The sequence below is a fragment of the Ixodes scapularis genome, unplaced genomic scaffold (assembly GCF_016920785.2).
Source record: "Ixodes scapularis isolate PalLabHiFi unplaced genomic scaffold, ASM1692078v2 PGA_scaffold0__279_contigs__length_252992795, whole genome shotgun sequence".
Taxonomy (NCBI): Eukaryota; Metazoa; Arthropoda; class Arachnida; order Ixodida; family Ixodidae; genus Ixodes; species Ixodes scapularis.
The window spans coordinates 111,236,267-111,259,750 of record NW_024609835.1 but is presented as its reverse complement, the minus strand read 5'-3'; the positions used below and the strand labels follow the sequence as shown (position 1 = coordinate 111,259,750).

Sequence of the window (23,484 nt, the reverse complement as noted above, 5' to 3'; positions counted from 1 at the left end):
CCGTTTCTGGGAATTATTTAAAAATTTAGGAATTATGTAATTATTATATAATTATGTAAATCGTCAGACGTGTTGCGAATTGCACATTTTGCACTTTCATGTACACTACGCCCAGAAATTGTACAACGTGCTTTTGTAAGTACGAACTCCAAGCACTGCCATTTTTCTGCTGTTGGGCACAGATTTGGAAATTTTCGAGCAACAGTCATCTATCTATTGGCGCTAGATGAATGGAATAATGGATGGCAGCTAATATACCTTTGGTGTCGGGCAGCCAGCTTGCGGCCAACTTTCTCAAAAATATGGCACCTCCCCTGGCTAAAACCTTGCTAAGGCACGTCCTCGGTTAACAGACTGGTTCCCCGTCAGAGCATGAGATGCTTGTGTTGCCTTTGACTTAACAAACAGCTAGTAAAAAGGTTAGTAAACTGTTACTAATTGTTTACTAATGATTTTTTTTTGTTAAGAATATGATACAAAGGGTTGAAGAAGAGTTGATTTTGCAGAGCGTTGTTGTTCAAACGTGCACAAAACTTAATGCTTTATTGTTTGTTTTTAACTTGATCACCGCAGTTCCGTCACAAGTTACGCGCGTGCTGGTATGACGTAGCCAGCGCGCGCGTACAGACGACGTTGGCTAATAACCGTCTGACGTCAAGCGCCGACCGGTCGTGCTCCCTTCTCCACTGCGTCATTAGGGTCCGACCTTGTGTAATACGGCGAACGTGCATCAGCGATGCGTTCGCGGCGTAGACGGCGGATCGAACTCGCCAAGCTTGCCGTTAACGCGCTTGACGTAGAAATGTAATAGAAACCGATAGAAAGAGCACTGAAAGAGGCTTGCTGCTAATTCTCATATTGACATCCGATGTATTGCTAACTGCGCCAGATCGTGATTCGTTAAAGGACTGGAAATGAGCACCAAAGGAACGGGAGCAGGTGAAGAAGTGGACGACAACACTTTCCTTTGGAGCTCATTTCCAGTCATGAACCAACAAGCCCAGCTAAACATTTTGTTGCAATCGTTAAATGACCATTGATTCCCTCACATAGTCGGATACATGTTAATAATGCAACGATTGAACACTACTACGCAATCGCTCCGCGTACCAACCAGGAAACGCAATAGCCATGACGAGTTATGTGACGTAAGCGCGATGTTTCCCAAATCGGCTGCGTTCTTGGTCAATGCGCAGTCATAACAGAGTATTTGCGCATCGCGGAGGGAGAGTGACTGGCGGTAGTGAGTATGTGGAAAGAGCTTCTGGCGGATATTTAACTTATTTTATTTAGAATACTGCCAAACCTCTCGGGGGTTTGCAAGAAAGGGGGGGGGGGGGGGGGGGGGGTTACAACATGTAGTTATCAAAGTAGTACACAAGAAGTTCGAACCACACTGTGTATCACTTCTTGAGTCATACTATAGCTATACACTTGTGACTGACTATAGTAGCACTGAACGTTGATAGGTAAACAGAAGTCCGGAACTTGTTGAGCATATTCCAGATGAGAGCAAGTTAAGCTCCACCTCCATAAAAAGCTTGTTTGTTTTTTTTTGCAATATATTAGAATTTTCCTAGGAAGGCCACATGTTCCCGTATTTTTCTAAACTGCCATTCCTTCAATCACTATAATTACAATATTATGGTTTTATTTTGTATTTGTATACCCTTGCATGAGAATAAACAAACAGATGAACTTGTACGTACATCTCAAGTAAAAGTGTGGGGATAGCTCGGTTGTTTATCACGTTTCAGAAAATATGTTTAAACTAAATTGTTTTATTCGTACCACAAATTCGTCTTGACTCTTCTTTATTAGTTTGACTCCATGCAACTGCTAGATTCAGAGTTCATGGCTCAGAATCTGCACAGCGATTACAACAAGCATGGCGAGTTCTAATATTTTTTACAGTTCTTTCAAACAGTGTTGTATGTCGACAAATATTTCGATTAGAATATTTTATTTTTTACGTCATAGAAATAAATCCCCCAACACACAAAAATGCACTCAGTATGCCAAATCTTGACTCGGTCGTTCATATGCGCTGCTATATATCTGGCTTGCACGTGAGGTCATATCGTTATGCTGGTGGTAAATCATACTTGTTCTTTCCGAGGAAAGCAAATTTGTTGATGCGAAACGTATGCTGCAAACCAATACGTGTTCAGAAGCAAGGTCATTAATATTTGAGCGGATTTGACGTAAGTCAAAGCCATGTTTACGATCCTTGAATCTGTACGCCTCGGAAAGTCGCGCAGTTACTTTAAGCTGTAACCTGCGGCATTGATGAAACCTCGCTTCCATCGCCATAAAAAGCTCGAGAAAGCTTCAACTCAAGGATGCCGCATGATGCACACTTCACTACGATATTATATAATTTCAATAGAGGTACAGTTTCCAGTTGGGAAAGTTTATTTCTGACACAAATCGGCCTAATAAATTGGCGTTTATTTCCGTCAAATAAAATTCTTGTTTGTCACTGTTTATTGAGCACAGCGTGACTGAAATCGTTTAAAATATGCAAATAAATAAACACTCGTGCGCAAAAACAAGAAAGAAAAGGTAGGGTATATCTTTTTGGCAGCTTGACGCTGTGACTGCTATCATTGAAAGGGCAGAATGTCGGGATTTGAGTCTACACTCCTGTAAGCAGTGGCACTGCACTTGCAAAAATAGCAGCAATCAAATATAGTTATGAAAACAACTAATAATTATTCTAATTTACTTGTTTTGTACCCGAAAAGTTCTAGATTTGTCCTATTTTTATTGTTAAAATTATACGTGCTATTTGCAGAAAGACGGAGACTAACTTGCTCCCATCTTAAACAGTGCACAACAGGTTACTTTCAAACTTTTTCTTCTTCCCTTTCAATGTTTAATGCAGATACAATTTTTGTGCAAAATATAGGAAATTTATGCGGAAGATGGTGGGCTGGCGACTGCACTGCAAATTGTTTTGAGATATATAGAAGGAACATTTGGTACAAATTATTGTATGAGTTTGAAATAATGCTAATTAGCACATTTGGCAAAATATTAGCGTCAAACTTGCAGTGCATAATCTGACAAATTAAAGAACTTAGAACTTGAACCACGCGAACAAAACTGTTTCTCTTTGTGTAGAACTTGTGGACGCGTGTGACCCTGTTTTGTGTCTTATTGCTGCTTCCTTGGTTCGAGGGTTTAGTTATATTTGAATGTCACCTGCTCGGTTGCAGACTTACTATTTTTGCTTGTTCAAACCAGGTCAAAAAGGCTTCACAGGTCATCGCGAAACATGGAGAGTTATAACATTTGGTAATAATCAGTAATTATGGTCTTACACAATTAAAATACATGCCTAGTCATTTTATTTAATAAACTGGAAGCCAATATTACGAACGTCTTTGGGAAAATGAATTTAACTAATATTGTTTTGCAGCCAGACTACTTTACTGCGTGTTACGTCAAATGTGTAGTATCATCTAAGAAACAGGTGAAACTGCTTTCTTAATTGGAAGTGCTTATTTACATGTACAGTATTAGCGCAATCACGTGACTAATGGTGCTCGTATTTGTGTTTTTGTTTTAGTTTTTTTTTTTTTTTATTAACGATGTTGTTCTTTTGACGGAATGTTTCTGGCGCCAGGACCTCGTCAATCTGCAACAGCAGCTTTTAACTCTTGCGGTCTCTAAAACATGAAATGAAAGTTCTATTTAATAATATCTTTACTGCGTGTTTTTATGGCCCAAACAGTCTCTAATTTGCGATTTAGAGAACAAAGACACACGAAACAAAATCCGAATGCGGCTTCCAGAATAAAAATTTACACAGCAAAGTAAGAAAACATTTAGAATGAAGAACCAAAGCTTTAGTTGAGGGCTTCAGTGGTCCATGTAGGTACCTTACGGTGAAAGCTGATCAAGGAAACCAATTACACGCAACAACATTCAGCTCACCCAACCGTGCAGTGTGCTGCAGTGATGACGTATCTGTTGCTGATGAGGACCCCTCCGCAGTAATGTGTGCCTGTTTCCCTCCTAAGCAAGGCAGCCTGCAAGAGAAAAGAAATATAGACGATAATTATCAAAAATGCTTTCACTTTAACGTTTTGAAGTATGCTCATAAAAAATGTACACCCTATCGTTGCTGTATCAAATTCACAGTATGAATACTTCTCACGATTAAACATTTCTTCCACCAAGCAGCAAAACTTTTTTTTTTTTTGCAGGCACGGGTTTGCAGGGCGCACAAGATTGAAAATCGCAAATATAATTTACTAGTTTCGTGATTCGTCGAAAATAGATTGGTGCGCTTTTTACGCTTTTGTGGAAGCAATGAGCCAAGGCAATGAGCCTTACACACCAATCGAGTCGATTGTGTCGAAAGGGATCTAAGGAAATCCCCCGAAACAATAATGTTCCATCGATCGATATAATGGCAGCGTATAATTGCGTTCGCTCTGAGTTCACGGTTATACCTATACTCCGTTTCGCACTGAGTACGACCACAACCCACGCTGCGATCCGACAAAGTCAATCATGCAGCGTCTTCTGCGGTAGTGCATGCGCAGTTCGTACCCTCCGGTGCGAACTGCGCATGCGCTACAGCAGAAGACTCTCACACATGGGCGTACCAACCGGGGGGGGGGGGGGGGGGGGGGGGCTTGCCTCCTCAGCTTTCGGAGGGGGGGGCAAGGCATGTGTTTTGTGTTTTGCCCCCTCCCCCTCCCCCCTGAAATAGCCGGCACTGGGCAGGGCCAACACTGGCCGGCGGCACCCAAGGGGGGTCTGTTTTGCCCCCTTACTCAAGAACAAGTTAGTACGCTACTGCTCTCACATGCGCCGTTCTTACCGGACGGCACATCCTACCGTATCGCATGTGCAAACACGGTTCCCTAAAAGTTTCTAATATGAGACAGAATAAAAAAAGCTCGAAGACACATTAAGCAAGCAGCAGCGAACAAACACAGCGCTTCTTATCAGAAGCCTGTTCAGTTCAATATTTTGAATTCAATATTCAGTTATAAGACACTTTTATTTTCTTCCTTGTCTTTCTTCCTGTAGACCAAGAAAACAAATCCAACATATATGTTTCAATAATGTAGTGTTCTAAAAAATGAGAAAAGATTAAAGCAATATTTTAAATAAATACTATTTTATTTTATTTCGTCAAATAACAACGTTACTTATGCCAGAAGTGCCCTAAGGATAAAACTGGAGACTCTTAACATTGTTCCATAGCTTGCGCGACATATTCTTTGTCATTGTTTAGTATTTTGTGCATAATACTACCAAGAACACACCGAAGATCGAATGTCAACAAAATAGGATATATATAGCTTCATCCCCGAAGCGAGATGTCGTATAACAAGTTTTACCGCGTAAATATAGTTGAATAAACCAAACAGCGGTGGGAGTGCTCTAAGTTATTAATAAAAGTCAGAAGGCTATTTGGCGGTGAGGGCCTTTTTTACGTTATTTGAGTTACAGTAATATATTTCAAACTATTTTTGAACTCGCATCATCCGCTCGTAAACTTGTGTATTAGACTAGAAATACTGTAAAAATATAGTTATATGTACAAAATGTCCGGGCATAATTTATTATATGCTGATGACCCAGAAGGAATAGGCCAATAGAGCACCGAAACGATAAGTGCATGTCATATCAGCACGAATGATTTTCATTTTAATAAGAGAGCCCGGAATTTTTATACTCATCTGAAGATACAGACGAACATGAGATTTAATTGCGCTAGAGGAGAGGATGTGAGCGATTATCACAAGCTGAATAGCATCAGAAGAATCACATGCACTTTTCCAGCAAATCTTCTGTCTGAATGCCAATTTCGTTACCTTACTAACATCGCAGCATAACGTCATAAAAAGCTGGTGTTCGCGAACGTTATAAGAACAACTCAGTTACGGACCTACCGATAGACGCTGCTTACAAAAGGGGTACCCCCCGCCTCCCGTCGTTTGATATGCCATCGGTCAGAGAACGGTTGCTATAGACAACTTCAAGCATGGCGCCCCGACTGGTGCCCTATGAGTGCAAGCACGTGCAGTCTGCGCGTGAACATAGCCTTTGTAAGTTTCAAATAGCACGTGCTTGTCTGAACGAGCAGAGACATGGCGGCGGCCAGTGGCCTTGCTTGCAATCGTCTATTAGTAGCGAGATGTTTCGGTCGCGCCCTCGTTCGGCTACCTTTTGTGACGTCATTACTTGTGAACAACATGTTCGATGGTGTTTGTAATGGGCATGGTGGAAGCCTGATATCATAGCGTTCTCGAAACAACACTGCCAACACCGACAAAATTGAAGGTCTTACATTCCTCTTATTTGCGTCGATTTGATATCCTTTGCTGACGCCATAGTCAGCATTCGGCCAATAGACCGATCCCACGAAGCGTTCCACGCATGCGTGACGCCGCCATAACTGTAGTTCGTAGGAGGCAGACGCCAGTTCATGCGACAGCTCGTGCTGCCTCGTGGTCTGCTCGCGCAAACCTCCAGCAGGGTTGTCGCGCGTGCAGAAAGACTACAGCTCCCACGATGCATATCGGCAGCGGTGGCGTACTCAAACTAGTTGGTGAGGTCGGTCTATTGTGATGGGCCGATCACGTCGCCAATAGTCGCCTTTCGATCGCTCACGTCGCCAATAGTAACTGCCAGGTAACTGTAGCGCATTCTATGAAATACATCTGTATTGAAGGACAGCGTCCAGATGGCGCTGTATCGTACCCTTATGGAATACAGAGTTTTCAAACGAAGCTCTAAATGGCGCCTAAAACGGCGGGAGGCGAACTAAGGGCGGGTCAGGGCGGGTGAATATCTGTATGCGCTGCTGCTGAGCGCGTGCCGACAGCAAACTTCCGCAGTTCTTTTGCAGCGTACATTCCGCACCACCAAAATTGCCGGTCTTAGCAGGCTATTAATGTGAGCTCGTTCAGAGCATGCGCTCTAAGCATCACCTTCAATATGTCGTCCAGTGACATTGTATAAACCTTTCTTACTTTTTCGGGGCACCTTTGCTCATGAAGATTCCATGCCAAGGGACCAAAACAAAGTAGTGACAGTGCGCGTTTCAAAGCAGTCTGCTGTAGATTTCACACTAAGCTGTGCCGGTAAACAAAATAAAACGGGAAGGGTCTTCGTTGACACTTACCATCCATGTCCACTGGTCTGGGTTGGCGTTTTCTCCGCCGACGATTCTCTTGTTCAGGTTAGGTGTACCGCAAGCTAAACAAAAAAAAAAGAGGACAGGCTACTTTTTTGGAAGTCGCTTATAAAATATTTATTGTGTTTCGAAATAAGCTATTTCCCCTGCCCCACGGTTAAATTAGCCGTCTCAATGGCTCCTACTCAACGCTCCGGCCTTGGAGATGCACAGGTGGCGGGTTCGAATCCCGGCCGACGTGCCCGCCATCTGACGGAGGCTTATTGGGGAGGAGGCTCCGTGATTCCGATATTTCAGTTTTACTTCGAAAGATCCGCCAGGGGGTCAAAAATAATCCTCAATCCTCCACTGGGGCGTACCAGATGCCCTTCATTGCTTTGAGACGTAAGACCCTAATTTTTACTTTGACACGGTAAAATGTAATGTCCTATAGAAGGTTATTATCTGACCCACCAATCAGCTCGCGCCAGTCCTGGGGCAGCGCAATGCACATCCAACGCTTGTAGTCTAGATCGAGAGCTGACTTGCCGATCATTGAATGACATTCGATAGAAATAACATTAAATTTCCAGTGGTGGCTGAGGTGTGAAACACTGAATTTGTGTATTGCATTCAATTATTCACCTAGCGTAAGCTCTCGCTAAGGTGCTCAAAGTCAAAGTGAAGAACATTTTCTAAACAATACTCATGCTCAGGGGGCTACTCTTTTGTGTCCTAAGCAAGATGGAATAGAAAGAGTAAAAAGCGCGGCGTTTTTTTTAAATATTGTTATCTGTCTGAACATACGCATATTAAACCTCATTGTATAAAGAGGCTCCTTTTTTTTGAGGGGGGGGGGGGGGGGTGGGGGGCGACCCTCATTTGTTTCAAGGTGGCAAAGGTATATTTATTAAAATATACTTAAGGCAAATTTTAAATCCAACGAGATTTTTGTTCCTTGCCACTTGTGAGTTTATCGATTCTAATGTACAAAGGTATTGATTTTATGCTCAGAAAAAGAAAGATAATTTCACGAATGACACAAAATATCTTAAAAGTTTTACAATGACTTAAAATTATCCAGACAAATCTCATCGTTTTGGACATCAACGCCTTAAAACCATGCACTAAAATCATAATTTTAACTGAACAAGCACACACCACTCAATGTTACCCAGGAATAGTTTAGATGGCAGTCATAAAAAATAATATTAAGCAGTAATTAAACTTTTGGACGCGTCTAGTTTTTTATTCGACGGTTCTACAAAGTTTTGTTTGCTTTGCATCTTCTACGACATTCAAAAATTATTAATTTCTGCTTTTCTTGAAAAAATATCGTTATGTTCCCAAGGACTGTAACTGTCTGGGTGTCATAAAACGCAAATCAACAAGAATTTTTATATTTCCCTGAAAAATTATCATTCCACGGAATGTTCCAAAATATTAATAATGATTTCATAAAAAAAAATGAAAGCCGTTTACAACTCCCTGTAACGCCGAATTTGAGCGCAGCTCTTGAGGAGGAGGAGGGAAGGGTACTGGGGGGATCAGTTGACCTCGGAAGGGAGGGGGTCACGTGACCTCGGGGGTCACGTGACCTGGGAGATCGCGTGACCTCGGGGAGAGGGGTCACGTGACGATGACGTCTTTAGAGATGCCGATGACGATGCGGATGCCGATGACGTCATCCGTGACTATGACGATGGCGATTACGTCATTGGCATCCGCATCGCCATCGTCATCATGAGTGATGACGTCATCAGTGACGTCACTGATGACGTCATCGTCATCATCACTGATGACGTCATCGTCACGTGACCCCCCAGGTCACGTGACCCTCCCCTAGGTCCTCCCGAAGGAACCCGAGGTCCTCCCGAAGGAGCCCGAGGTCCTCCCGAGGTCCTCCCGAAGGAACCCGAGGTCCTTCCGAGGTCCTTCCGAAGGAACCCGAGGTGCTTCCGAGGTCCTCCCGAAGAAACCCGAGGTGCTTCCGAGGTCCTCCCGAAAGAACCCGAGGTCCTGGAGGGGTCACGTGACGATGACGTCATCAGTTATGATGACGATGACGATGCGGATGCCGATGAAGTCATTGGCATTCGCATCGCCATCGTCATCGTCACTGATGACGTCATCAGTGAAGTCCTGCCGATGACGACATCAGTGACGTCACTGATGACGTCATCGTCACGTGACCCCCCCAGGTCACGTGGCCCCCCCCCCTAAGTCCTCCCGAAGGAACCCGAGGTCCTCCCAAGGTCCTCCCGAAGGAACCCGAGGTCCTTCCCAGGTCCTCCCGAAGGAACCCGAGGTCCTTCCGAGGTCCTTCCGAAGAAACCCGTGGTGCTTCCGAGGTCCTCCCGAAGGAGCCCGAGGTCCTGGGGGGTCACGTGACGATGACGTCATCAGTGATGATGACGATGACGATGCGGATACCGATAAAGTCATTGGCATCCGCATCGCCATCGTCATCGTCACTGATGACGTCATCAGTGACGTCACTGATGACGTCATTGGCATCCGCATCGTCATCGTCACTGATGACGTCATCATCACGTGACCCCCCCTAGGTCCTCCCGAAGGAACCCGAGGTCCTCCCGAAGGAGCCCGAGGTCCTCCCGAGGCCCTCCCGAAGGAACCCGAGGTCCTCCCGAGGTCCTCCCGAAGGACCTCGGGTTCCTTCGGGAGGACCTCGGGAGGACCTCGGGTTCCTTCGGGAAAATTTACCCATAATGCACCGCGCGGTTACGCCGACGGCGACGGCGACGGCGACGGCGACGGCGACGCCGACGCCGCTCAAGCCGGAAACAGGCGCCTAAGAGCTGCGCTCTAAAAATCTATAATTCTTTTGCCTTACTCTGACCTCCGAACGCAGATTGTCGGTATGTGCAACATTTTCTTCATTAAGCTGAATATGTATTTTCTTTCTTTTACTCTGTTCCCCAATACTCCATGGAAACCCTCAAACTTTGTACTTTAATTATCTTGTAATGGGTCGCAAAAAAATTTAGTCCCAAATTAACATAAAAAACAAATATCAGGTGGAAATATTACTTCATCAGACATGCTTCATGGTAATAGTTCAAATAAAATTTATAATACGTCTCAAATAATATTTTGATATTATATAGTTGATTACCGTGGCAATTCAGGCACTCACCTTACACTGTTCAACAATACACGAACATTATTCGTGCTTGGAGATGGCCTTGTAAGTTAACAAAAAATAAAAACACAAATTTCAGCTTTTCTTTTTGAACTTTGTGACTTAAATTGTCGGGTGGTTTTTCAGCCGATGTTGCAAACGCAAACTATGAGGTTTAAAATAAGGTTTTGTGTTTTCGTTTTTTTTATATATATTATGTGTATTTTTTTTTTCTCCTTTGTGCGCCAGACATACACTTGCTTTTTAATAGGGGTTATGATAATGAAAGCCAGACACGGCCACGTTATTCCCCCGTTCAAAAACACGGGGGTGACCCCGAGTACCTGAAAAACGTCCCGGTAGCGATAGAAGAAAGAGACAAGATAAGTGTTGTGAACCCCGGAGAAAGTCGCTTCGTTCACAGCTCATTGAGAATGATGTTATGTTTATTGGCGATTTTCATCGCGTCTTTTTAACCAACTTTCACGGCTCTTTCTTTTAGACCATCAGTCGCTGGGAATATCTGATTCTATTGAAAAGGCTGGAGAGCGTACGTGCCACCAAGACGTTCTTTCGTAGCCGCTACTTGTGGTCGATTTCGCTTGAGTCGACAGTACACAAAATAAAGCTGTAGATAAAAATTTGCCCCCGTAAAGCCTAGACCTCTTCTTACGCATAAACAGCTCCAGTTTGGAGTTTCCCTGTGTTCCCTTGTTCTGAAAAAGTGTGCTCGTGGTTTAATTTTCAAAGTCTATCAGTATTTATCAAAAGCAAGGAACCCTATAGACAAATGAATAATTTGAGGTGAATTTCTGAAGGCCCCACAGCAGTGTTGTAGACATTACCAAAGAAAAATAACGAATCACGTTACTCGTTATTTACAAGTAAAAGAAAACTGCTATTGACCTACGTTGCATACAAATAAAAGGAACCCGGAACCATTTGCATTACAGATGAAAAGTAACGCAATTTACTTTTAGACTGCGCCCATCCACCCTGCCTACCATTGACGGCGGCAGAGTGTTTCGACACTGAGACAAAAGACGTGGGCGTTGGGTTTCTTTCTAAAGTGGAAGCGGTAATGTAGAAAAAAAAATAGGCAAAGTTTTGAATATATTTGGTACGAGTTCAAGAATTCACAACATCTAACGCCAAGAAATACGAAAAAACTTTACTGTTTTAAATCTTGGGAACAAGATGTAACGAGTAACCTAACTACGTTAAACGTTAGTCGAAACAAGTAACGTAAGTACGTTATACGTCACTGTTTTGAAACCTAACGAGTTCGTTATCTGTTTCTTTTTTTTTTATGTAACGAGTACGTTATTTGTTACCTATAAAAGTAGCTCGTTACCGTCAACACTGCGCCACAGTGATGATTCAATTCCCGCGACATGTAAGCTTGACAATCTGATTGATCGTTTCCGCCTCATTCTGGCTTAGAACGGCAACTCGCCTGACAAAATGCGGTTGGGGCGCGACTGCTTACTTGCACTGAGGCTGACCAGGTCCGGCGGCATCGGTCTAGCCGTGGTCCTCTTGGTCAGGGAATGGGAATCTGCCCCCACCTGGTGCACTATCACCATGCAGCCGTCGTTGACGTGACTGCTCGGAGGGGACTTCACCTGCCTCTCCCGCCTTACCAGCGCCCTCTCCTGAGGCTGCACGTGAAAAGACGAGAAGCCACTTTACAAAGGGAAACTGAAGGAGAGGAGGAGATGAGAGTGAGTGGTGACGTTAGAGCGCCGAGCTCGGATTGAAAAGAGAGTGGGTAGACAGGAAGGCTATACATGCCCCCTTCTCTGCCCGCTCTCTCCGTCTAATCAGTGCGAGCAAGAGCGTCGTCTGCTTCTGCGAATGGTCTGTCGCTCGAGCGTCGAAAGCCGAATGGCAGACCCCAATCGAGAAGCAGGCAACGCACACACGCACATACGCGCCCATGCACGCACGCACGTACACATACGCGCATAAACACAACCACCCGCACACTACACGCACGTACAGTGCTAATCACACTTGTTTATAACGCGCGAGCGTGCGGCTTTCTCCGGGGAGCGCTAGACTGGTGGCATTCGCGGAGACTAAGCTAGTCACGTAGGGCAACATGGAACGGCCCGCTCGAGGGGTGCCCTGCTCACTCTATCAGCTTGATAAGCGATAAAAGTGAAGTGCTTTGTGATATATTTTTGTTTTTTGATGACGAGATCGTTGATACGCCTTCATGCTTTAGTTTGTTTATTGTACGAGCAATGATGTTTGTAAAAAGCGTGCGAGCAGCCTTCCGCGTTCGCCGCCAGCTGATAGAGTGGCCAGGACACCTCTCGAGCGGGCCGTTCCATGTTGCGCCACGTGACTAGCTTAGTTTCCGCGAATGCTAACAGTCTAGCGCTCCCTGGAGAAAGCCGCACTCTCGCGCTTTATAGACAAGTGTGATTAGCACTGAACGTAGGCCGGCAGGCACACACACATTCGCCAAAACACGCGCTCACACAAACGCACACATACACATATACACGCGCGCACGCACGCACACATACATTCGTGCGCGCGTGCACACGCGCTCAGTGTATCAACTAAGCCGTGTTTTGCTTCTTTTCCTCCTGTGGGAGGATTATTCCCGGAGAAACAGGGTGAAAGCTTGTGAAACTTTGACTGCGTTTTTGATTGAGAAGTGCGGAACAGATGCATACCATTCGCGGCATTATTTTTTTTTTATAATTTAGCACCTTAAAAATATAAGGACTGAAAGTTTTTCGGCGCACATTTAAACTGTCAGTGATTACAACTCGAACGATATAGAAGCCCAAATGTTAAAGGTATTACTAGTGTTCATGAGGAAACCTTCTAAATTAATATCTAGTAAAATAAAATCACACACAAAAAGATATGTCAACCTGAAATGCAGTACACGCGCAGAAAGAGGAATATAAAGTAGTAAGCACCCTCACTGTTCCCAACCTTCTGATTCCTTTCTTGTTCTCCGACCGTATCCTCGTCGCTGTCTTTGGTTTCGATGACCGGGCTGGGAAAAGCGTTCGACCGACTCCCATTTACGTACGGTTCTGGGCAACACACCCCCATGAGGTAACCATCCACAGCACACGCATACTTTAAGAAAGTCGCTAGGTTTTCGGTCACATTCGGAAACATGCATAGTCTCAGAGTGACGCAGCGTCCACTGCCTGAACTAGGTGTGGCGCAGACCTCGGATTTCTCCAAATCATAAGGCCCGTCGAACGAGTGGCGAAGCTTATCCACAAACTTGTCGATGACTTCTTGACGATGGAAAACACTTTCGCTCGTAGGGATGACGCCATCGCTGTGTGTAGGGCTCAGAGACCCATGAACGCTGTCCAACATTTCTGAAAAAAAAAAAGTTATAAAACAAAATTGCGCATTCAGTAAATTGCCTCCGTCGATAGGCGCGTGTGAGAATCATTTGCCTCTACCATACGTGCAATCTACAGGCAGTTTATTGGCAAATTACGTGCATCCTTGTCCTGCAAGCGGGAATCTGAAAGGGTGATTCCATTGCCCGTCTTTGTTGCCGCTACCCTTGAAAGAACCTCGCACAATCACCTATGGAAATTTCCCGCTTACCGACAGTGTCTGAAAACAAAACTGTCGAGACCTTCGTTCCACGTGTAAGCGAACCTGCCTTGCAGCACTACTCTAAATCGGCCTTGAAACACTGGGTATTGCAAACTTCTTTGATTTATGTGACGTTATTTTTTTTTTTAATAAAAGTTTAATACGAGCGATATGGGGATGAATGTCCCGCTTGTATTTTGTTTTGTGCATTTGATTTCCCGTCTTTTAGAAGCTCGTTTTTTACGTGGGTGACTTTGAGCTACAGCCAATTGATTGGTTTTTAATTTCTTCTTAATTTAGAATATTATTTTATTACTTCGCCAATCAAATGATAAAAAAATATATTGTAATAGTTCAACGCTTTTTAACAATATTTGTCACCGGGAATATACCTATTTAGAGATTCTGAGACGAACAAAGAAGCCTTACATATATTTTTCTCTGAAATAAACTGTTAGGTTTCGCGATGTCAAAAGAAAATTATAAAAATTATGATTCTATGTTTAAGCCATCACATGAGTCGGAGGCTCGCAAACTTTCGGAGGCATAGCAGGGCTTAGCCAATGACACTAACGAATCTTTTTGTATAATTGTGCTTCTATCTTGGAGTTTGTACGTCTTTACGGAAACAAATTACTGTTTCTCATTGCGTTTTCTTATTTGTATCCCACCAGCGCGAGACTTTTTCCATTGCGATCAATTAACAACGAATATTCTCCTCCTGCGTCTGTGAATTCTGGAGTTCCTCAAGGGTCAGTTTTAGGCCCACTACTATTTTTAATCTATATTAACGATCTTCCCATTAATGTGTCTTCATCCGTTTGTCTCTTTGCCGATGACTGTGTAATTTACCGTGAAATCTGTCACGATTCTGACCTGTCTACACTTCAGTCTGATATTAACTCTGTCTCTCGTTGGTGTGAATTATGGCTAATGAAACTAAACACTAGTAAATGTAAACAGATGAGAGTGTCCCGCAAGCCTAACAACAGTCCCTGTTACCACCTAGATGGCAACCTTTTGGAGCAAGTGGCAACGTACAAGTACCTTGGTGTTCACTTAACAAATAACCTTTCATGGAAACCCCACATTCAGTATGTTACTACCCGTGCTAACTGCATGTTGGGCTACTTAAAACGCAACTTTTCATTGGCACCTATTTCACTAAAATTGATCCTCTACGAAACATTAATCAGGCCTAAATTAGAATATGCAGCCTCCATCTGGGATCCCGTTCACGATACTCTAATCACTGCATTGGAATCCATTCAGAATAGGTCAGCCCGTTTCATTCTTTCCAACTACCATCGTACTGCTAGTGTCACATCAATGAAAAATAGTTTATGTTTACCACTTCTCTCCTTGCGACGTAAAATTTCACGCCTATGTCTATTTCATAAAATGTATTTTCATAACCCTCTCCTACGCAAACGGATGATTACTCCCCCCTTTTACATTTCATCCCGTCTTGACCATCAGCATAAAGTTGGAGTTCCAAGTTCGTTTACCACAACATTTCAATCTTCTTTTTTACCCCGCACAGCCGAAGAATGGAACCACCTCCCCGGCTTGATTGCTACTATAACTGATACTAACTTGTTTAGAAATTCCATCATTAGCTATATTAGCAGTGACCTATGGCCTATTATTATTATTATTCTTTGTTTGTTGTATATTTAATATTGTTGACTTGTTACTATATTACTATCTTTGTTTCATGTATGTGCTCTCCCCCTCTGTAATGCCTTCGGGCCCTAAAGGTACTTTCAATAAATAAAAAAAAAATACCTTGCAAATTTTGGCTGTACGTAAAATTGGATGTTACAGGCGATCGAGCAGCTTCCACAAAGAAGGTAGGAAAACTCAAACAGACTACGCGTTCGGGTTTCTCGCCCATTTCAGGCTCGTGCAGATAACTTTATAAAAAAAAATTATACTAGAAAACAAAAAACACGAAGAGGAATAAATACAGTTATGATAGTTAGTTAGTCCCCCTCCCCCTTCGCTTACCCCCCATGGTACGTGTCTATTAAATTAAGCTGGTTAAGGTGGTCTGTATCGTGAAACAAAACTAAGTGAGCCTTCAGTGCCTTCTGTCAAAAATTATATTTGACTGTCAACTCATACTTTTCAAAGTTACGTATATATAGGTGAGATGATTCGCGTTCTAGTAGTACATATACAAATAACATGTTAAATGTTTTCTCACTCTTAACCAGACAAACACAGGATCCCTTACCAACTCAATGGATGCCTTATGAAATCGCTATTTTGGTAGCGTACCTTATAATTGTAATATTTTTATAAGCTGCATGCCAGCAGTTATGTCGGTGGTTAAGCGTGTTGGTTTCTAATTTATGATATGGAACGATGGACATTATATAGTGAAACTATATAAATGCAGCTTGATAAACGCCAGGCCCTGCATACATGCACTAATGCGGGGTCATATTGCTCATACATCATGCAAAACAGTGTGCAAACACGAGTCAACACAAGATGTAGCTTCTCCGTCCTCGTCTGTTTTTCGCGCTGTTTCCTAAGAGAAAAACTGCTTTGCTGGATTTGGCTCGCAAAACTAAAAGCGGTGTGCACGGTATACGGAGCTTGCTTGCGGAGCCGATGCACACGGCTCCGCACGCAAGAGAAATACTGTACACCTTCTCTCTCGTGCAGGGCTGGAAGCGATGCGCGTGTTTTTTGTTTTTTTTTTTTGTTTTTTTTTGTTTTGTTTTTTTGTGGACGTGGGTGGAGGTCCTGAGTTGATGACTTGTCTTGCACATGCCTCCCAATTTAAATTTACGTGTGAAGAGAACTCTAGTGCCGAATCGATGTTCAAGCGAGCGCAATCGGCGTGCCGTATTGTGGGAGTAAGAGATGCACGCGGGGCGGGAAGACCGGGATCCAGAGGGGGCCTCCTATGAACGTTTCCTAGGCTGCAGAATGAGTTTCTTGCTGATGTTCTCCTAGGAGGTCCACCGAATAACCCACCCTCCGGAGCCTGGTGGCCTGCAGCGACAGGCTCCCTCCGATCATGTGACAGCAGGACTTTTTGCAAAAGGAGGAAAGGAGAGACTGACCAATTTGGGACCTAACGGTTTTGAATGATGGCTAGAAGAACGGGGGGGGGGGGGGGGGGGGGGGGGGTACAGGTTTCTGGGAGTGCTGTTGAAAAGACCAGCATAGGCCATGAGATGAGTGGCTAAGTCGAAGATCGGGAAATTGTAGACCCTTCTGAGTGGGGTCTTCTTTTGTGGAGGTGATGCCGCTGGCGTTAGTTTTGAGTGCTTGAAGGATGGAAGCATCTAAAATAAGGACAGGATGAAGAACGAGGTAGTCGTCAACATGGATAAATATGCAGTATGAAGAACGAGGCACCGGTCAGACGGGGCGCTGCGTGAATGACGGTTTCCGTGAGCACGCCAAGGAGGTCTTGCCTCCTTCCCCGGACACCTTCCATCCAGTCGTGGCTAACGCCAATAACTGTCCTTCGTGCACCCTGAGTTTTGGGAAAACAAAATTCTCGAAGAGCACAGATCTTCATTAGGCAGGGGAATCCTTGAGACTCTACACATTAAATCGTGTCTAGAACCTGTCCAGCCCTTCCCTTCCTTTTCCGGATTGGGAGATCAGGTTCTTGCGAGGCGAGAGGGCTCCTCCAAAGACACAAGAAAGGCAAAATTATCATCTTTTTTTTTTTTTCTTCTTTCTTGCAGCGAGTCCCACCCCCCTCTTCCCTTCCTTCCTAACGGAGGCACCACCTCACTCAGGGCTCCATGTAACGGTGAAGTGTCAAACGACCCACAGCAGACCCCCACCTTCCGTCGTATACGCATAGCTGCTGGCAGGGCCGCGTGGCTCCCGCTTCTCTCACCCACCACCCTCCATTTTTTCCTCCCCAACACTCCTACGCCGAGCTTCGGGAGGCGAAGTGAAAGCAGTAAACGTTTTGTTGCAAGTCGAAAACCTGTGTTGTCGATTTGTCCTCCCTATCTCTGTTTCGCTGTCGTAAATTAAACACCAACACGCTTAACCATCTACACGTACTTTTTCTTTCGTTTTGTCAAGATTAATTTCTTTTCGGCTTGCTCTATATTCTAGAATATCTTCAATTTTGTTGGTTCCCTGCATATATTTAGTGCCTCACTTGAGAGAATGTTTCAACGCACTGAATACCTAGTCTTTGTAGAGCGGTCATACACAGGTAATAAAACGGTGAAACCACGTATCGCCTACTTTATAAAAAGTGACTACCACCTACACATTTTAGAAGACACGGCAAAACATTACAATAGTCAAAGAATTCCAATAATTTATAAGGCCCATAAAACATTTCTAGAAAATGTATAGCCTATGCAGGATGAGCAACAGCAACATTTCAGGTAAAAAATCGGGTTCAGGCACACACCACGTTTCTTCTTGATCGTAGAGTTAGCTATGCCTCATTGGCCACCTTCTTTAATAGCCCACGTCCTTGTTCCCGAAGAAAGTTAAGGAGATCACATTATTCACAGTTTATGTGCGAATACAGATGATTTTCCGATTTGTGAGCCACTAACGCTGTTCAAACCAGGGCTCCCGATATAGCGAAATGAGATTTCCAACGTAATGATTCTGGAAGTTGCCTTTCCAATTACATGAACATTCATGGCCTACAAATAGCACCAAAGCAAAATGATCACTCCTACGCTATGGTATCAGCATATAAAAGCTACAAGGTTTTGTAGTGCAATGTACACCATTGCGGTGCATTTTTTTATTGATTGTATTACATTTTGTTCTAGTGCATGCTGCTGAGAAATAGAAGTATGGTACAGTCATATCTCGTTTATATGAACCCCGTTAATATACCGCACTAAACGGACACAATTTTCGGGAACAAACTGGGAAAATACTTGCCTTTTTTGTCTCGTCATTATGAACAACTCACATTATGAATGATGTTTTGGCGGAACGGAAATGTTCATATTAACGATACATCACTGTAATACAAAGCCAATTTTAGGAGCACTGAGATGTAGGGGATGGCAAAATGCTTATTATATGAGCCATAGCCCTTACTGGCGAGGCATCGCAGTGAATGCCGACTGTGTTTCGTGTACGTATGCCGCTAAATTCAGCGGGAAAATGTATTTGCTAAATTTATCGGGGAAATAGTGTCATGACATTGTAACGTCACAGTGTCGCGTGACGTCATGTCACGTGACGTCACAATTTCGCGGAGTAATGTTTTCCGCTAAATTCAGTGCAAAACTTTATTCGCGAAATTTAGGACGAAAATTTCTCCGCTAAACTTCGCGGGAATTTAGTGTCACTTGACGTCACTTGATGTCAGTGTCACATGATGTCATAAAATTACAAGACTTCATGGTATTATATAAAGACCATTCGCTAAATTTTAACGGAACTTAAGTACGCTAAGTATTTATTTACTTACTTATTTATTCACCCTCAGGGTCAAAAGTGTTAGAAGGAAGTAGTTTTTTTTTTTTTTTTTAATACATAGGAAAACCTTTTAACAGCATTGAGAATTAAATTACTGCTAAGTGAAGTATTACAGGTTAATACGGGTTAGTACAGGTTAATCAAGGCATTTCTAAAGCTCTGAATGTAACAGTTTCGCCAAAAGGCATGGGAAGGTGATCCCAATTTAAAGAGGTTTTGGGAATAAAAGAATATTATGCGTTTGCCCCACATGTTGCTTGAGGGATGAGTTGTAATGATAAATTTTATAAAACAAACATAAGCGGGAAACTTTCCTATGCAGTGAAAGAATTGGTAACGATAAATTGGTTTCCATTGTGGTTCGCTGGCGGTACGATGATAACTAGAAAGAATAAGGATGGTTGTACAATCCGGAACAGATTCCAATTCTAAAATTAGTGAGTCGAGACTGGGGTACCCCGATAGATGCAGCATATTCCAGCTACTGGGAACAAGGGTTTTGTACAGGAGTAGTTTCAACGACGTGCAAGGAAAAAAGTTTCTGTTAAGGTAATCAAGCATGTGATTAACGTTGTTAATTATATATTCTACATGAGTTCTTCGTTACAAATCACACATTATATGTACATCCAGATACATGTAAGATACAAATTCAAGAGGAATGATGATATCCATGGAGTGAACGGAATGTTACGTGTTACGACAGGCCACACGCATGTGTTTACATTTTGGAGTATTTAATTCTATGCACCACGTGTTACACTATTCAGAGGTAGAGTTAACATCAAACTAGAGGACAGATATACCAGAGTCCATTGTCAATTTCACAATAAATAAAACAGTCATCTGCGAACAAACGCACGGATGAACATAAATTGTTAGATAGGTCGTTAATATAGATTCGAAAAAGAAGGAACCCCAGAACAGAGCCCTGGAGAACACTTGAAGTTACTAGAGAAGGTTGAGAGTCAACATCATTAACATTAACAAACTGCGATCGCTTAGTAAAAGACGAGCGTAACCAAGCAATGACGTTGTAGTCTAAGTTAAGTTTGTTCAGCTTTTCAATAAGGCGGGAGTGAGCGACCTTGCAAAAGCTTTGGAAAAATCGAGAAATACGTAGCTGGGAGCCGCGGTCAAGAATGAAGTGAAGATTGTGGGTAAAGCACAACAGCAGCGTTTAACAAGAAAATGATTTCCGAAAGCCATGCTGACCTAAACTAAAGAAAAAATTAGAGCCTAAACAAATTAGCGCGGCAACTCTACAAGAGTTTGCACGGCTTAGGCTGTCGCCGCAGTTCGTTTGCAGCGCAAGGAACCGGGAATTTATTATAGTTCCCTAGCGAGATTAATGTGCTTATAGGTCGGAAGGCTTTCGGTGAGCTTGAGTTGAATGAGAAAATCAAGTGTCATCAAACTCAGTGCGCTTCAGTTTTGATTGGTGCAAACAGAACATTTTTCTCCGTCGTATCGGCCGTGAGCGTCTGCGCGCTCGAATGAAAGTTCACTGGCCTCGACATCCGCTTGCGACTGGAGGGTGTCGTTGGATACGATTCTATGAAATACCTTCTCACACATTAGGAAGTTTTTGTATATCGTTTTCAAAGGCACGCTATCGCTACGGGCGCACGATTCAGAGCATACATCGAAGTGGCAACGCGAGCTCCCGCTACAAATAGCGTGGACTGAAAACACGACCTACTAAAACTCTCTGTTAAGGTACCGCAGTTGGTTAGCGCCGCTTATCTTCACCTGCGTGGAGCCAGCTGTAGATTTGGCACCGCCCACTTCGGCCCAAATAGTTGAAGTGTACCTCGATTGCCGACAAACTCGTAGAGATTCTAAGCGACGCTAAGCCAACGTAGTTCTTGTTTCGCGCTTGTATTGCGATGCACGGAGATTAGAAAGAGCGCTCAAGCGCTCACTGACCTCATGTTGAAGTAAACAGACTCTCATAATATACACGAGCAGGCTCAAAGACCACTTAAGAATGCAACTCTGGTCAAAATTCAAACCAAAAATAAATGACTGATATCGATTTACGGAGGCTAAATACCAGTACTGCGAAAATATTACACTATGGGGGAGAACCGCGATCCACTTTAAAACCGATATTAAGAATGCTACCACACGCTTCTCATAGAAAGTTCGACGGGTTGGGTGTTTGTCAAGCAACCTTGTGCCCCGATGTCGTCATGTTCGTACTCGAGGAGGTTTGTTGATCGTATACTAACACTTCTTTCGCCATTTCTTTTCTTTTTTTTTTTCTACTACGTTTTTAGTTGTTTTACCGAACGATTTCTGCTTGATATATTACGAACTTTTAGACCGTAAACTAGAGCTCCGCTTTGCTAGCGGGAGCTCGTGCCGTCACTTTGAATCATGGATTGAGCGCGCGCCCGCTGGGTCCGCTTTTCGCCGAATAGACCTTTCCAAAAAAGGGATCCTGGCCGGTACCTTTTTCAGTGTTCGTGTGTATGGCACGTCATTTGCTCGCTTTCCAAAGCGACGACCATGCGCGTGTAGGGTTGAGGAGATCGCAAGCTGGGCTGAGGACTTGAAAATATTGAAATGTTGTATACGATATACTAAACTCTCCATTATGTTTTAGCGGACGTTGTTTGTAAGTGCTGCTCAGCATTCGCACACGAAGATTATTAAATTCCTGCTCGCTCAAGCGCGTTGTTGTGGGAAAGGTGGCATTCGCTGGCGGCGACAGTTTAATTCGTTCCTGATCAGCGCGAGCTTGCGATTGGCTCCCACGACGCTTCTGCAACGTGCATTGTACAAAACCAAGATTGTAGTTCTTTTCAGAAGATGAGCGGGTGCTCGTTCTGAACCTGCGCTAAGCCTGCGTTCATCGTGGCAAACTTGCTTTTCAGCCGACAACTTTATGAATATGTATTGATATTTGCTACGTAAGTTTCATGTCTACGAAGCAAAGCAGTAAAACAGCCGTAGCATATCACCTGACTGGTCAGAACTGGCCATGCAGCTGATCACAAGGGTTGCCATCGAGCTTGAGCCGGTAGTTTAGATTTCGCCTTAGACCCCCTTAACAAAGCCTTTGAGATAAGTTATTTAGAAAACTACACAAGGCGTTGAAAACAAAATAACACCTGGTAATTCAAGGGCACTTCCTTCACTAAAAACAGTCGTAATCCTAAAATCAAGATTTCGCGACCTGTTGATTGCCCCCGCACTGTTACTGTGGATACCGATTTAGAGTTCAATAGAGTATGGTCGGTGTCATATCAGACAGTACTTGTGTGAACGTTCAAAAAGCATCCGTGAAGCCTTAGGACATCTTAAGGACGTCCGCCGAACCGCCTGTGCTGCCAGTGATATCTCAAGTGAACACCACGACCCGTTCGTTAACAACCACAGTAAAACAAAAAATCCAGAAAAACAAACTTCGTTTGCGCACGCATGACACGGAATGTAGACGCAGGCACATCCTACCAGGAGCGTGTTGGAGCTTGTTCTGCAGGGCGAGCGCATCTCCAGCGGTCGCGCAGCTTCCGAGCATCCAAAGGGCGGTCACGAGACCGAGCGACGTCGCGCGAGCCAGCATGGTAACCCTGAGTTCCTTGTCCGGTCACCTGGTCTCCGAAGCGTCAACGGAGCGAGTCGTGGTGCGCATCGCAGCCTGCCGGTACCTCGATTCGAACTGGCTTGCCTGGCGGCTTCCGACGACCGGTCAAGTTGCCTCCGAAGTACGGGCTGGAAGTCTCGCTCCCTCAAGGCCGATAAAAATAATTTTATCTCGGCGTTTCACGACGCTGAGTTTCCTCCGCGTCCTCCTTCCTGCGACGCCCACGTGGGTTACACCCCGAGGCTCGCTCGCTGGTTGCCCTCCGGTTGCGCGCAAACACACGCAACGGGCGAGGACGGGTGTCCTCCACGCTGGCTTCCTCTCGGGAAGTCGCGGAAATATCGACGTCACCGGAGCCCGATAAGGCGCACTTTTGTCTTTTTTGATTCTCAATTTTCTTCATCAATTATGGTCACGGCGAAGGCTGTTTTCGCACCCGACAAAGATCCAGCAGCGCTTTCGACACTTGCGCGCTTGGTATCGGAGTAAACTATGACCAGCATGTTTTTCTACTAAGAGTAATCTCACGTACGAGCATGCCGGCTTTGTACACTTTGAAGGCTTTGT

The 23,484-nt window shown here is 44.0% G+C and overlaps 1 protein-coding gene across 1 annotated transcript in view; it reads right to left on the bottom strand.

The window, feature by feature from the left end:
• Positions 1-22,971, bottom strand: part of LOC8027683 (proclotting enzyme) — a 47,996-nt gene extending 25,025 nt beyond the window's left edge. Inside the window, exons 1-5 of the mRNA XM_040217836.3 lie at positions 22,785-22,971; positions 13,245-13,648; positions 11,776-11,947; positions 7,154-7,227; positions 3,943-4,037 (exon numbers count right to left, since the gene is read on the bottom strand). Coding sequence (XP_040073770.1) covers positions 3,943-4,037; positions 7,154-7,227; positions 11,776-11,947; positions 13,245-13,648; positions 22,785-22,896 — 857 coding nt within the window. The 5' untranslated portion in view covers positions 22,897-22,971. The remainder of the gene's footprint in view (positions 1-3,942; positions 4,038-7,153; positions 7,228-11,775; positions 11,948-13,244; positions 13,649-22,784) is intronic.
• Between the last annotated feature and the right edge of the window lie 513 nt (positions 22,972-23,484).